Source organism: Oncorhynchus kisutch, linkage group LG8 (genome assembly GCF_002021735.2).
Source record: "Oncorhynchus kisutch isolate 150728-3 linkage group LG8, Okis_V2, whole genome shotgun sequence".
NCBI classification, from domain to species: Eukaryota; Metazoa; Chordata; class Actinopteri; order Salmoniformes; family Salmonidae; genus Oncorhynchus; species Oncorhynchus kisutch.
Genome location: NC_034181.2, coordinates 48,737,716 through 48,750,916, shown reverse-complemented (window position 1 = coordinate 48,750,916; position 13,201 = coordinate 48,737,716). Strand labels below are relative to the sequence as shown.

General features: G+C 40.1%; 1 protein-coding gene across 50 annotated transcripts in view; it reads left to right on the top strand.

Moving 5' to 3' along the window:
• The window catches only part of si:ch211-266g18.10 (titin), a 149,038-nt gene that overhangs the window by 118,686 nt on the left and 17,151 nt on the right, over positions 1-13,201 (top strand). For 37 of the 50 annotated variants that reach the window (XM_031830529.1, XM_031830528.1, XM_031830481.1 and 34 more), the window contains 5 exons: positions 4,720-4,764; positions 5,026-5,091; positions 5,951-5,998; positions 8,622-8,669; positions 8,795-8,833. In XM_031830529.1, coding sequence (XP_031686389.1) covers positions 4,720-4,764; positions 5,026-5,091; positions 5,951-5,998; positions 8,622-8,669; positions 8,795-8,833 — 246 coding nt within the window. The remainder of the gene's footprint in view (positions 1-4,719; positions 4,765-5,025; positions 5,092-5,950; positions 5,999-8,621; positions 8,670-8,794; positions 8,834-13,201) is intronic. The other 13 variants (XM_031830526.1, XM_031830504.1, XM_031830517.1 and 10 more) reach the window with 7 other exon arrangements.

Sequence of the window (13,201 nt, the reverse complement as noted above, 5' to 3'; positions counted from 1 at the left end):
ACCCCACACATATAATTATCTGTAAAGTCCCTCAGGCGAGCAATGAGTTTCAAGCACAGAGTCAAGCACAAAGACTAGGGATGTTTGCCAATGCCTCACAAAGAAGGGCACCTATTGGTAGATGGGTAAAAAATCTAATAAAAAGCAGACATTGAATATCCGTTTAAGCATGGTGAAGTTATTAATTACACTTTGGATGTTGTGTCAATACAGCCAGTAACTGCAAAGATATAGGCGTCCTTCCTAACTCAGTAGCCGGAGAGGAAGGAAACCATCATGGTTTCCATTGAGGCCAATGGTGATTTTCAAACGTTACAGAGATTAATATCTGTAACTGGATGTGATAGTAGAAATCTGAGAAAGGATCATCAACATTGAAGGCACAGACTGTAAAAAATGTGGCAAAGAAATTCACTTTATTTCCTGAATTCAAAGCATTATGTTTGTTGCAAATCCAACACAACACATCACTGAGTACCACTCTTCATAGGTTCAAGCATGGTGGTGGCTGCATCACATTATGGGTATGCTTGTCATTGGCAAGGACTAGGGAGTTTTTTTAGGATTAAAAGAAACGGAATAGAGCTAACCACCGGCAAAATCGTAGAGGAAAACCAGGTTCTGTCTGCTTTCCAACAGACACTGGGAGACAAATTCACCTTTCAGCAGGACAATAACCTAAAACACAAGGACAAATAAACACTAGAGTTGCTTACCAAGACGACATTTAAGGACCAAAAAATGGACAGCTGTGCCATACAGATTCCAAAATAGTTGGGAAGAGATTTTCGAGATTTCCGATTCAATAGCAGGCTATGTGGGGTGGCCAGTCCTCTTCTGGCTGTGCCGGGTGGAGATTATAACAGAACATGGCCAAGATGTTCAAATGTTCATAAATGACCAGCATGGTCATATAATAATAAGGCAGAACAGTTGAAACTGGAGCAGCAGCACAGTCAGATGGACTGGGGACAGCAAGGAGTCATCATGTCAGGTAGTCCTGGGGCATGGTCCTAGAGCTCAGGTCCTCCGAGAGAGAGAAAAAAAAGAGAGAATTAGAGAGAGCATATGTGGGGTGGCCAGTCCTCTTCTGGCTGTGCCGGGTGGAGATTAAAACAGAACATGGCCAAGATGTTCAAATGTTCATAAATGATCAGCATGTTCGAATAATAAGAAGGCAGAACAGTTGAACCTGGAGCAGCAGCACGTCCAGGTGGACTGGGGACAGCAAGGAGTCATCATGTCAGGTAATCCTGGGGCATGGTCATAGGGCTCAGGTCCTCCGAGAGAGAGAAGGAGAGAATTAGAGAACGCACACTTAGATTCACATAGGACACCGAATAGGACAGGAGAAGTACTCCAGATATAACAAACTGACCCTAGCCCCCCGACACATAAACTACTGCAGCATAAATACTGGAGGCTGAGACAGGAGGGGTCAGGAGACACTGTGGACCCATCCGAGGACACCCCCGGACAGGGCCAAACAGGAAGGATATAACCCCACCCACTTTGCCAAAGCACAGCCCCCACACCACTAGAGGGATATCTTCAACCACCAACTTACCATCCTGAGACAGGGGCGAGTATAGCCCACAAAGATCTCCGCCATGGCACAACCCAAGGGGGGGGGGGGCGCCAACCCAGACAGGATGACCACATCAGTGAATCAACCCACTCAGGTGACGCACCCCTTCCAGGGACGGCATGAGAGGGCCCCAGTAAGCCAGTGACTCAGCCCCTGTAATAGGGTTAGAGGCAGAGAATCCCAGTGGAAAGAGGGGAACCGGCCAGGCAGAGACAGCAAGGGCTGTTCGTTGCTCCAGAGCCTTTCCGTTCACCTTCCCACTCCTGGGCCAGACTACACTCAATCATATGACCCACTGAAGAGATGAGTCTTCAGTAAAGACTTAAAGGTTGAGACCGAGTTTGCGTCTCTGACATGGGTAGGCAGACCGTTCCATAAAAATGGAGCTCTATAGGAGAAAGCCCTGCCTAGAAATTGCTTAGAAATTCTAGGGACAATTAGGAGGCCTGCGTCTTGTGACCGTAGCGTACGTGTAGGTATGTACGGCAGGACCAAACCAAAATTGAAATCAGCCCTTGCTTTGACAGGAAGCCAGTGTAGAGAGGCTAGCACTGGAGTAATATGATACATTTTTTTGGTTCTAGTCAGGATTCTAGCAGCCGTATTTAGCACCAACTGAAGTTTATTTAGTGCTTTATCCGGGTAGCCGGAGAGTAGAGCATTGCAGTAGTCTAACCTAGAAGTGACAAAAGCATGGATAAATTTTTCTGCATCATTTTTGGACAGAAAGTTTCTGATTTTTGCAATGTTACGTAGATGGAAAAAAGCTGTCCTTGAAATAGTCTTGATATGTTCTTCAAAATAGAGATCAGGGTCCAGAGTAATGCCGAGGTCCTTCAAAGTTTTATTTGAGACGACTGTACAACCATTAAGATTAATTGTCAGATTCAACAGAAGATCTCTTTGTTTCTTGGGACCTAGAACAAGCATCTCTGTTTTGTCCGAGTTTAAAAGTAGAAAGTTTCCAGCCATCCACTTCCTTATGTCTGAAACACATGCTTCTAGCAAGGGCAATTTTGGGGCTTCACCATGTTTCATTGAAATGTACAGCTGTGTGTCATCCGCATAGCAGTGAAAGTTAACATTATGTTTTCGAATAACATCCCCAAGAGGGAAAATATATAGTGAAAACAATAGTGGTCCTAAAACGGAACCTTGAGGAACACCGAAATTTACAGTTGATTTGTCAGAGGACAAACCATTCACAGAGACAAACTGATATCTTTCTGACAGATAAGATCTAAACCAGGCCAGAACTTGTCCGTGTAGACCAATTTGGGTTTCCAATCTCTCCAAAAGAATGTGGTGATCGATGGTATCAAAAGCAGCACTAAAGTCTAGGAGCACGAGGACAGATGCAGAGCCTCGGTCCGATGCCATTAAAATGTAATTTACCACCTTCACAAGTGCCGTCTCAGTGCTATGATGGGGTCTAAAACCAGACTGAAGCATTTCGTATACATTGTTTGTCTTCAGGAAGGCAGTAAGTTGCTGCGCAACAGCCTTTTCTAAAATCTTTGAAAGGAATGAAAGATTCGATATAGGCCGATAGTTTTTTATATTTTCTGGATCAAGGTTTGGCTTTTTCAAGAGAGGCTTTATTACTGCCACTTTTAGTGAGTTTGGTACACATCCGGTGGATAGAGAGCCATTTATTATGTTCAACATAGGAGGGCCAAGCACAGGAAGCAGCTCTTTCAGTAGTTTAGTTGGAATAGGGTCCAGTATGCAGCTTGAAGGTTTAGAGGCCATGATTATTTTCATCATTGTTGTCAAGAGATATATTACTAAAACACTTGAGCGTCTCTCTTGATCCTAGGTCCTGGGAGAGTTGTGCAGACTCAGGACAACTGTATATCTGGCTAAGGCATGCACAAATTGAGCTTTGAAGGAATACGCAGATTTAAAGAGGAGTCCGTAATTTGCTTTCTAATAATCATAATCTTTTCCTCAAAGAAGTTCATGAATTTATCACTGCTAAAGTGAAAGTCATCCTCTCTTGGGGAATGCTGCTCTTTTTGCACATGGTTTATGAACTGATACACAAAACAACGGCGGATTCAAAACTTTGAGTTTTCCAATTTAAATTATAATACAATATGTTTTGCTACCACTAGAATGCTTTAAATATGGGTTGATACAAGAGATTCTGCGAAGAGACAGAATCATTAGAACATGGAAGAGTTGCAAAGAAAAAGCCATATCTCAGACTGGTCAATAACAATAAAAGATGGGCAAAAGAACAGACACTGGAAAGAGGAACTCTGCCTAGAAGGCCAGCATCCCGGAGTCGCCTCTTCACTGCTGACGTTAGTCTAGTGTTTTGTGGGTATTATTTAATGAAGCTGCCAGTTGAGGACTTGTGAAGCGTCTGTTTCTCAAACTAGACACTATAATGTACTTGTCCTCTTGCTCAGTTGTGCACCGGGGCCTCCCACTCCTCTTTCTATCCTGGTTAGAGCCAGTTTGAGCTGTTTGGTGAAGGCTGTATCAAGGCAAAGGTTGGCTACTCTGAAGAATCTCAAGAATAAAATATGTTGTGATTTGTTTCACACTTTTTTGCTTACTTCATGATTCTATATGTGTTATTTCATCATTTTTGATGTCTTCACTATTATTCTACAATGTATAAAATAGTCAAAATTAAGAAAAACCCTTGAATAACTTTTGACCGGTAGTGTATATCTGGCTAAGGCATGCACAAATTGTTGCTTAGGAAATGTAATGCATAATGAAAATGTTCAAATTGAATTACACAAACAGATATTATTCAGACCTCTCCTGCTAAATCATACACTTCCAAAGACAAGATCAAAACAGTCCGTATACAGAAAGGTATTGATGTTCCATATCTACAAAAGTTTTGGGCTTTTGTAGAATACCTAGATACTTATGCTCATCTTTTGTTTGTTAGCTGTGTTTGTTACTAGAGTACTGCTCCACTTATCATGGCTTCTCATTGTTTTTATTCTTGTTTGATTTAGAGTCTGAAGCTTATAAAGGGAAAGCCAAAGGGGCAGCTATAGCAAAATATGGATGGCTCTTATTGCAATATCTGTCCCATTCAGTTCCTCACACATAATATAACTTAATGGGATGCAGTAAAAATGTTGGTTTTTCATTTTTTTCAGAACCTGCTCTGAAAGAGAAGGCCATGCCAGCCCCTGCAAAGAAAGGTATTATAATTTACTCCCACTTCTCTTACTTAATGAGTTTATTTGATAACAATCCTAGCATCCTTGGTATTTCATTGTTGTTTATTATGTAACGGTAGCATGTAATTCATGTCTACAGTATATACAGTACATTAGATTACCAATTCCCGGATGTCTGACTTTGGGAAACTTTTTTAATAGATATTGTTAGTTGTACTTTATGTATGCCCTAACCTCCATTATAACTATTATCATTGATCTTAAATTGGTGTCTTTGTTTAGAACGTGAGGCTCCCAACCAGAAGGACAAACCAGTATCTCAAAAGAAAGGTACTGATTCAATTCAAGGTATTTTTTTTCAGGGAAACGTTCATTTAGCAGAAGACAGAATTATGTGTCTTTTCATTTATTTTGATTCAGTTGTTGTGAAATATGTATATTTGTGTAATTTGATTCAGAACCTGCTCTTAAAGAATATACCAAACCAGCCCTTCTAAAGAAAGGCACTGACACGGTTTAATCTCTCTAGTTTATTTTCAATACTCTATTATTCTAAGTATAACTCATATAACTCAGAAAAGGTTTATATAATACTTGAAGCATCTATTCTATTCCAATAACTAACACTTGAAGCATCTATTCCAAGTGTGTCAAACATCACACATTATGAATTCAGGAGTATTTGATGGCAAGGCATGATATGCAGTGTGGCTCCCCGAACCTCAGTGAAGACGGCCTCAGTGCAAAATGGGGGGCACCTCTGATTTGACTGTGGTAATAATGGACAGATTGGTTTGCTAATTGTACAGTGTGAGGGGACATCCATAATTTCCTGTACACTGACCAATCATTCTGATATGATTCTGTTTGTTTGTAACTCATTCCTTAATACTTGTTCATGCACCTTAGACTATGTTTACAATGGTAGAGATGCTGTATAGCTGCTTGCTTCCATGTTCTTTTTGTTTTTTTAATGCTTTTATTTAACTTGGCAAGTCAGTTAAGAACAAATTCTTATTTAGAATTACGGCCTACCAAAAGGCAAACGACCTCCTGCTGCGACAGGGGCTGGGATTAAAAATAAAAAATGTAATTAAAATATAGGACAAAACACACATCACGACAAGAGAGACACCACAACATTACATAAAGAGAGACCTAAGAGAACAACAAAGCATGGTAAAATAGTTTCCTCCTATGTTTTTAGTGCCTGAGGCTCCCAAAGAAAAGGCCAAGCCAGCAGATCCTACAAAAAGTAACCATTTTTTGTCACACTTTAAACAAACTTAATTTTCTCAACTGTCCATTACAAAAAAAAAAAATCACAGAACCTGATGTCATTCATAGAAATTATTATATTACAAAGGAGAAAGTTAAAGTTATCTATGAAAAAAAGTATTACAATTCATTCCAAATAATATGCATATTAAATATTTCTGTGACTTAAACTAGAGATTGTTTAGAATGTTGAGATATGTCACTTTTCCAGAAAAAAGGGAAGATTTCACATGGGATTACATTTCTGACTAAATATATTATAGCAGCACCTATGAATGCTTCATAGAGCATTCATGAATTCTTCATAAACACATCATAGATGTTTAAAACATTTAACAGAAAAGTCATACTACATAGATGATAAAAGGACCTTACATCAGTTACCCTTTCACCAACCATATAGCATGGGATTTGTTCATGATTTGTTTCAAAAGCATCTATATATTTATCATTCTATAGGCTGCTGTACGTTTAGGTTGTTAGTGTGGATTCTGTTCCTGTCGGCATGTCCCTAGTTAAAGGTCACTTCATTCCATTTGATTTAGTCTCTCCTGAAAGAGAAGACCAAAACATCAGATACTTAAAAAAATATAGATATTTTTTTTATTTAACCTTTATTTACTCGGCAAGTCAGTTAAGAACAAATTCTTCTTTACAATGACTGCCTACACCGGCCAATTGTGCGCCACCCTATGGAACTCCCAATCACAGCCGGTTGTGCCGATACTGCCTAGTCAAATAAAGATTAAATAAATAAAAAATAATGGATCATGAAATGGATGATGGGTGGGTGGCAGGCGGGTTGAATAAAGACAAGATAATACCTTAAATCCATAGGCCTAAATGTATCTTTCCTGTGCAATTTATATCTATAGGCTATATTAGAGGGTTTTCTTTCATTATTTTTGCATTAGTGCAAAAGCCTATTACCTAACTGTATATGGCCAAATGCTTTTGGAAACCACCAGAAAACGTTCATGTCAATTCACTGAGGCAAAACGGACAATGACCAGTTGCATCACTGCCTGGTATGGCAACTGCTCGGCATCCGACCGGAAAGCGCTACAGAGGGTAGTGTGTACTGCCAAATACATCACTGGTGCCAAGCTTCCTGCCATCCAGGACCAGAGGAAGGCCCAAAAAATTGTCAAAGACTCCAGTCTCCCAAGTCGTAGACTGTTCTTTCTGCTGTTGCATGGCAAGCAGTACCAGAGCTAGGTAATAGGTCTAAAAAGCACTGTTAACAGCTTCTTCCCCCAAGCCATGAGACTGCTGAACAATCAAATGGCCACCCATACTATTTACATTGTTATGCATTTGTTATGCATTTGATCCCTGGTCCCCAAATGGCTTTGCTCCTCAAAAGAAGCAGTGATGAAAGAGAACATTACCAATGTCAACTAGATTGAATCATTCATTCTGACTATTTATGACATTCTGGTGAGCTCTATTTAGTCTTCACGGGCAACATAAAAGCTAATGACAGAAGAGAAGCAGCATGTAGCCTAGAAACCTATTGAAATACAGTCTCTGACTGTAACCTACAGCGCATTTTCTATATTAGCAGGTTAGTGTCTGCTGCGGGCCACAGAGTTTCACTGTATCAACTATAGTCAGGTGGATGCAGATGGGTTATTAGCAATTGCGGGTGAGTGCAGATGAACAAACAGCTGACTAGCGCACCACTAGTGGCTAGCACTGGGATTGAATACGTGACCCTCGGAGTGGGAGTCTGCAGTTTAAAGGCACATCCACCAACCGCAATCCTACTTGACAGTATTTTTTTTATATACTTTTTATTTTACCTTTATTTAAGTAGGCAAGTGAACAAATTCTTAGTTTCAATGATGGCCTAGGAACAGTGGGTTAACTGCCTTGTTCAGGGGCAGAACAACAGATTTTTACCTTGTCAGCTTAGGGATTCGATCTTGCAACCTTTCGGTTACTAATCCAATGCTTTTACCACTAGGCTACCTGCCGCCCCTAAGTGACGTTAATAGGCGCTCACATAGCTTCCACATTTCGCCAGGTCCAAATGTAATCTGGTACCTGCAGAATCAGCACCTTCTGGCGTATTCCATAAGAAAATGAGCTGGTTTTATGTTTCATGAGCCCCCTACAAACAAGAGAGCTGTGATCAATATAGTTTTATATAAACACCATTTGTTTTAGTTCATTTTAATAACCAGAATCAGAACCAGGAATCCCCTTCAAAAGATATTGATTTATTTCAGATTCACCTTTTTTTTGTACAAAGTAAATTTTTGTGAAAGTGTGCGGTCTGTTTTTACATGTACATACTATGTAAAGTAGATTGCATATGGTTTATATATACTGAGAAATTATATATTTTCCCTACAATTTACAACCGCTATCCTCCCCTCACAGCCTACATTGTCAATCAACACTACACAATATTTGACTCAAATGTAATGTTTGCATGACTTTGTAATGTTTTGTCATTTCACAAAGATTTGTGAAATAATCAGCTTTAGGACAAGCAAAATCATCTTGTCCTAAAGCTGATGTTTTTATCGTACCTTCAGTTAAGAGCCGTGCTGTAATAATGCTATGTCATTTCTTCTTCCTACTTGTTTCAGAACCTGAGGGTGTGAAAGAGATGGACAAACCAGACCCTCTTAAGAAAGGTACAGTGTATGGATTTAGTTTCCATGCTCACCCATTCATGTCTTCTGTCAACTCAATACCCTTCGACTGTTATTTAGATAGGGTCTCATTCAAAACTGTTCTGTATTTGACTTGGAACCTGAAGCTACAAAAAAGAAGGCTAAGCCAGCAACTGTATTGAAAGGTACAGGTGTCGTTTTTCTTCATTTTAATCACTGTTGGATCTCTGTTAATTCTCGGTTTTCATGTCCTGCGGATCAGATGACCCCTGGATATAGCTTTGTTTTCTATATGTACAGTGCCTTCAGAAAGTATCCACACCCCTTAACTTTTTTCATTTTTTTTTGTTTTACAAAGTGAGATTAAAATGGATCTAATTGTAATTTCTTTGTCAACAATCTACTCAAATATGCTGTAATTTCAAAGTGGAAGAAAAATTCTAACATTTGTAAAAATAACACACTAACATATCTTGAATATTCACCTTTGGCAGAAATTAGAGCTGAGTCTTTCGTGGTATTTTGTATTCGTATTTATTATGGATCACCATTAACTGCTGCCATAAGGTTCCATAAGGCATTTTATTAATCAGTTTTTTAAAACAAATTTTACTGCTTGCATGAGTTACTTGATGTGGAGGAGAGTTCCATGTAGTCATGACTATATTTAGTACTGTGCGCCTTCCCATAGTCTGTTCTGGACTTGGGGACTGTGAAGAGACCTCTTGTGGCAGGTCTTGTGGGGTATGCATGGGTGTCCGAGCTGTGCGCCAGTAGTTCAAACAGACAGCTTGGTGCATTCAACATGTCAATACCTTTCATAAACACAAGCAGTGACGAAGTCAATCTGTCCTCCACTTTGAGCCAGGAGAGATTAACATGCATATTATCAATATTAGATCTCTGTGTACATCCAAGGGCCAGCCGTGGCCTGTTCTGAACCAATTGCAATTGTCCTTTTTTGTGGCACCTGACCACACGAATTAACAGTAGTCCAGGTGCGACAAAACTAGGGCCTGTAGGACCTGCCTTGTTGAAAGTGCTGACAAGAAAGTAGAGCAGCACCAGACTTCTCCCCATCTCAGCTACTGTTGTGTCAATATGTTTGACCATGACAGTTTACAATCCAGGCAAACTCCAAGCAGTTTAGTCACCTCAACTTTCCCAATTTACACATTATTTATTACAAGATTTAGTTGAGATTTAGGGTTTAGTGAATGATTTGTCCCAAATACAATGCATTTAGATATAGAAATATTTATTTAACTTATTCCTTGCCACCCACTCTGAAACTAATAACTGCAGCTCGTTATTGAGTGTTGCAATCATTTCAGTCGCTGTAGTAGCTGTATAGTGTTGAGTCCTCCGCATACATAGGAGCTCTGGCTTTCCTCAAAGTCAGTGGCAATTCATTAGTGAAGATTGAAAAAAGTAAAGGGCCTAGACAGCTGTCTTGGGGAATTTCTGATTCTGCGTGGATTATGTTGGAGAGGCTTCCATTAAAGAACACCCTCTGTGTTCTGTTAGACAGGTAACTCTTTATCTACAATATAGCAGTGTGTGTAAAGTCATAACACATAACTTTTGCCAGCAGCAGACTATGATCGATAATGTCAAAGGCTGCACTGAAGTTTAACAAAACAGTAACCACAATCTTTTTATCATACATTTCACTTAGCCAATTTGTGTAAGTACTGTGCTTCTCTATAAGCATGCTGTAAGTGTCTTGTGAAATTGTTTACTGTAAAATAGCATTGTATCTGGTCAAACACAATTTTTTCCAAAAGTTTACTAAGGGTTGGTAACAGGCTGATTGGTCGGCTATTTGAGCCAGTTTTACTATTCTTAGATAGCGGAATTAATTTAGCTTCCCTCCAAGCCTGAGGGCACGCACTTTCTAGTAGGCTTCAATTGAAGATGTGGCAAATAGGAATGGCAATATAGTCCGCTATTATCTTCCATCCAAGTTGTCAGACCGCGGTGGCTTGTCATCGTTAATAGTCAACAATAATTTTTTTCACCTCTTCCACACTAAACTTTACGGAATTTATAAGTACAATGCTTGTCTCTCATAATTTGGTCAGATATACTTGGATGTGTATTGTCAGTGTTTGTTGCTGGCATGTTATACCTACTTTTGCTAATCTTGCCAATGAAAAATTCATAGGAATCACTACAAAACATATTGTATGACCTCTTATACACTATATTAGGCACAGACTTTGGAACTTTGGATTTCCTCGATATGGCTAGTATATTGTGAACACTAAATCCGACGGATCTTGATACTGCTTTCAAGAAAATTTCTGCAGCATTCGTAAAGATGTGATCAATAATTAATGATGATTTCATTCCTGTGCGGTTTCTAACTACCCTCATAGGTTGACTGATAACCTGAACCAGGTTGCAGGCACTGGTTACAGTTTGAAGCTTTTTCTTGAGTGGGTAGCTTGATGAAAGCCAGTCAATATTTAAATCACCCAGAAAATATAACTCTCTGTTGATATCACATACACTATCAAGCATTTCACACATGTTATCCAGATACTGACTGTTAGCACTTGGTGGTCTATAGCAGCTTCCCACCAGAATGGGCTTAAGGTTAAGGTGAGCCATATTACTTCAGCAGTATTTGACATGAGATCCTCTCTAACCTTTACAGGAATGTGGTTCTGAATATAAACAGCAACACCTCCACCATTGCCATTTCTTTATTTTCTGTAAACGTTATAACCTTGTATTGCTCCCACTGTATCATCAAAGGTATTACCTAAGTGAGTTACAGACATAGTCAGAATATGAATAAAATCTGTTGCTAACAAATTATTATTATTATTATTATTATTATATTTCATGAACCTTGTTTCTTAAAATCATATATTAACGTGGACTATTTTGAGCACTTTTCTTCCGGGATGCTTACTTGCTTTCATTGCTTTACTGGGAAGCTTAGCAGCAGTAGATGTGCTCATGTTCTTTATGTTAGTGCAGGATGAGCTGCTCATAGTGGACTTCCTCCTAGGGCACACCGGCTTAGTGCTAACAGTATAAATGTGGTTCATAGGCACATGATTACTGCATATAATAGTTGTATGCGTAGTAGAGGCATTCGGGGCAGGTAAAGGGACATCAATTAGTTTACTTATATTGTGTCTACTGATGCCCCTGGTGTAATGTACAATTGCTGAAGCATTATGACAACTACATGTCACAACAGTAGGGATTAGCTGAGCTGGGCTTGAGTCATTGATAAGTCATTGTCTCAATGCAGCCTTATAATGCTGTGAAAGGATCCAGGATCCCAAATTATTTGGGATCCTTATAAAACATTTTTCATTTCCAAAAGGTGTTGAAGTTGTCAACAAAAGCTACACCCATTGAGCTGCAATAATCATGTTGCCAATTGTGAAGAGAAAGAATCCTGCTAAAGCCTTCAATGCCGCGATTCAGAGATGGCAGAGGGACAGATTTGTTTTTTGTTAGTGTTTAGCAGATAGTCAATCAACTCTTTAAAATCCAGTTTCAACTGTTCAGAACTGCCCTTCATAATGTCATTAAAACTCACATGGACTACAATAGAATCGATTTCCTTGTCCTGGCGTAGTACTTTCGGGAGCAGCTTAGTAATGTAATTTGCTCGAGCTCCGGGATAAGACTTTGTTTTTGCACAAGGAACGGTCACATTTCTTACCATGGAGCAGCCCAGAATCACGGCTGGCGAGAAGGACAAGGAAATCTGCCAACTCCCATGCTTCTCAGGATTCAGAGAACCCTTTATTGACGGGAGATAGGCAGGATAACTTGGAGGCCTGCCACATGCAGGGACAGAAGGTTTTTGTAGGCACTGCAGTCGCAGACACAGGCACCCCCAGCAGCGAAGGTGCAGGAAGATCAGGCTCCAGGACGGCGAAACTAGTCACTGTTTGTATCCTCTCCGGGCCTCTCGTTGGGAGTGTATACTGCTTTGTGAGAAGTCGCCGTCTTCAGCTTCCACGGCTCGTGACATGCAACCATTGTTGATTGTCTTGCTCCTCTTGCTGAGCTCCTTCTACTCCGCTATCAGATGGGGGAGCTCTGGGCAACACCGGCCAGTGAAAAGGCGGAGATGCATCCAACAAGCGGGAATGCAGCCCAGCCACGGGCGTAGAAAATGTTAACATTTATCACTCTACGTTTCCCCAGTTTCTTACGTAGGCTGGCGACCTGCAAGATCAATGAAGCCACCACAAGCCTATAATCCTCGGCAAGTAAACAATTTCCGCATTGGAACTCCAAGTGGTCCGGTTTATCCCGAAACAGTGCCTAATATATACAGCTCCTACAGCGCTGGAACCATTCATTTATTTCTCCAGAGAAAGAGGGCTCCATTGCAAAACTCATCTGATACCAACTTCGTTAGCTTGATGGCTAACAGCTTAGCGTGTCCATCAAGCAGGCTTAAACTTGTCTGCTAAGGGCGATTCCAGGACAAGAAATAGCGGTCCTTGCTGTTAAAAGCTAACCGCGTCGCGTAATCCATGCAAAACCTAGTTCTGTATTTGTATTTATTGAAA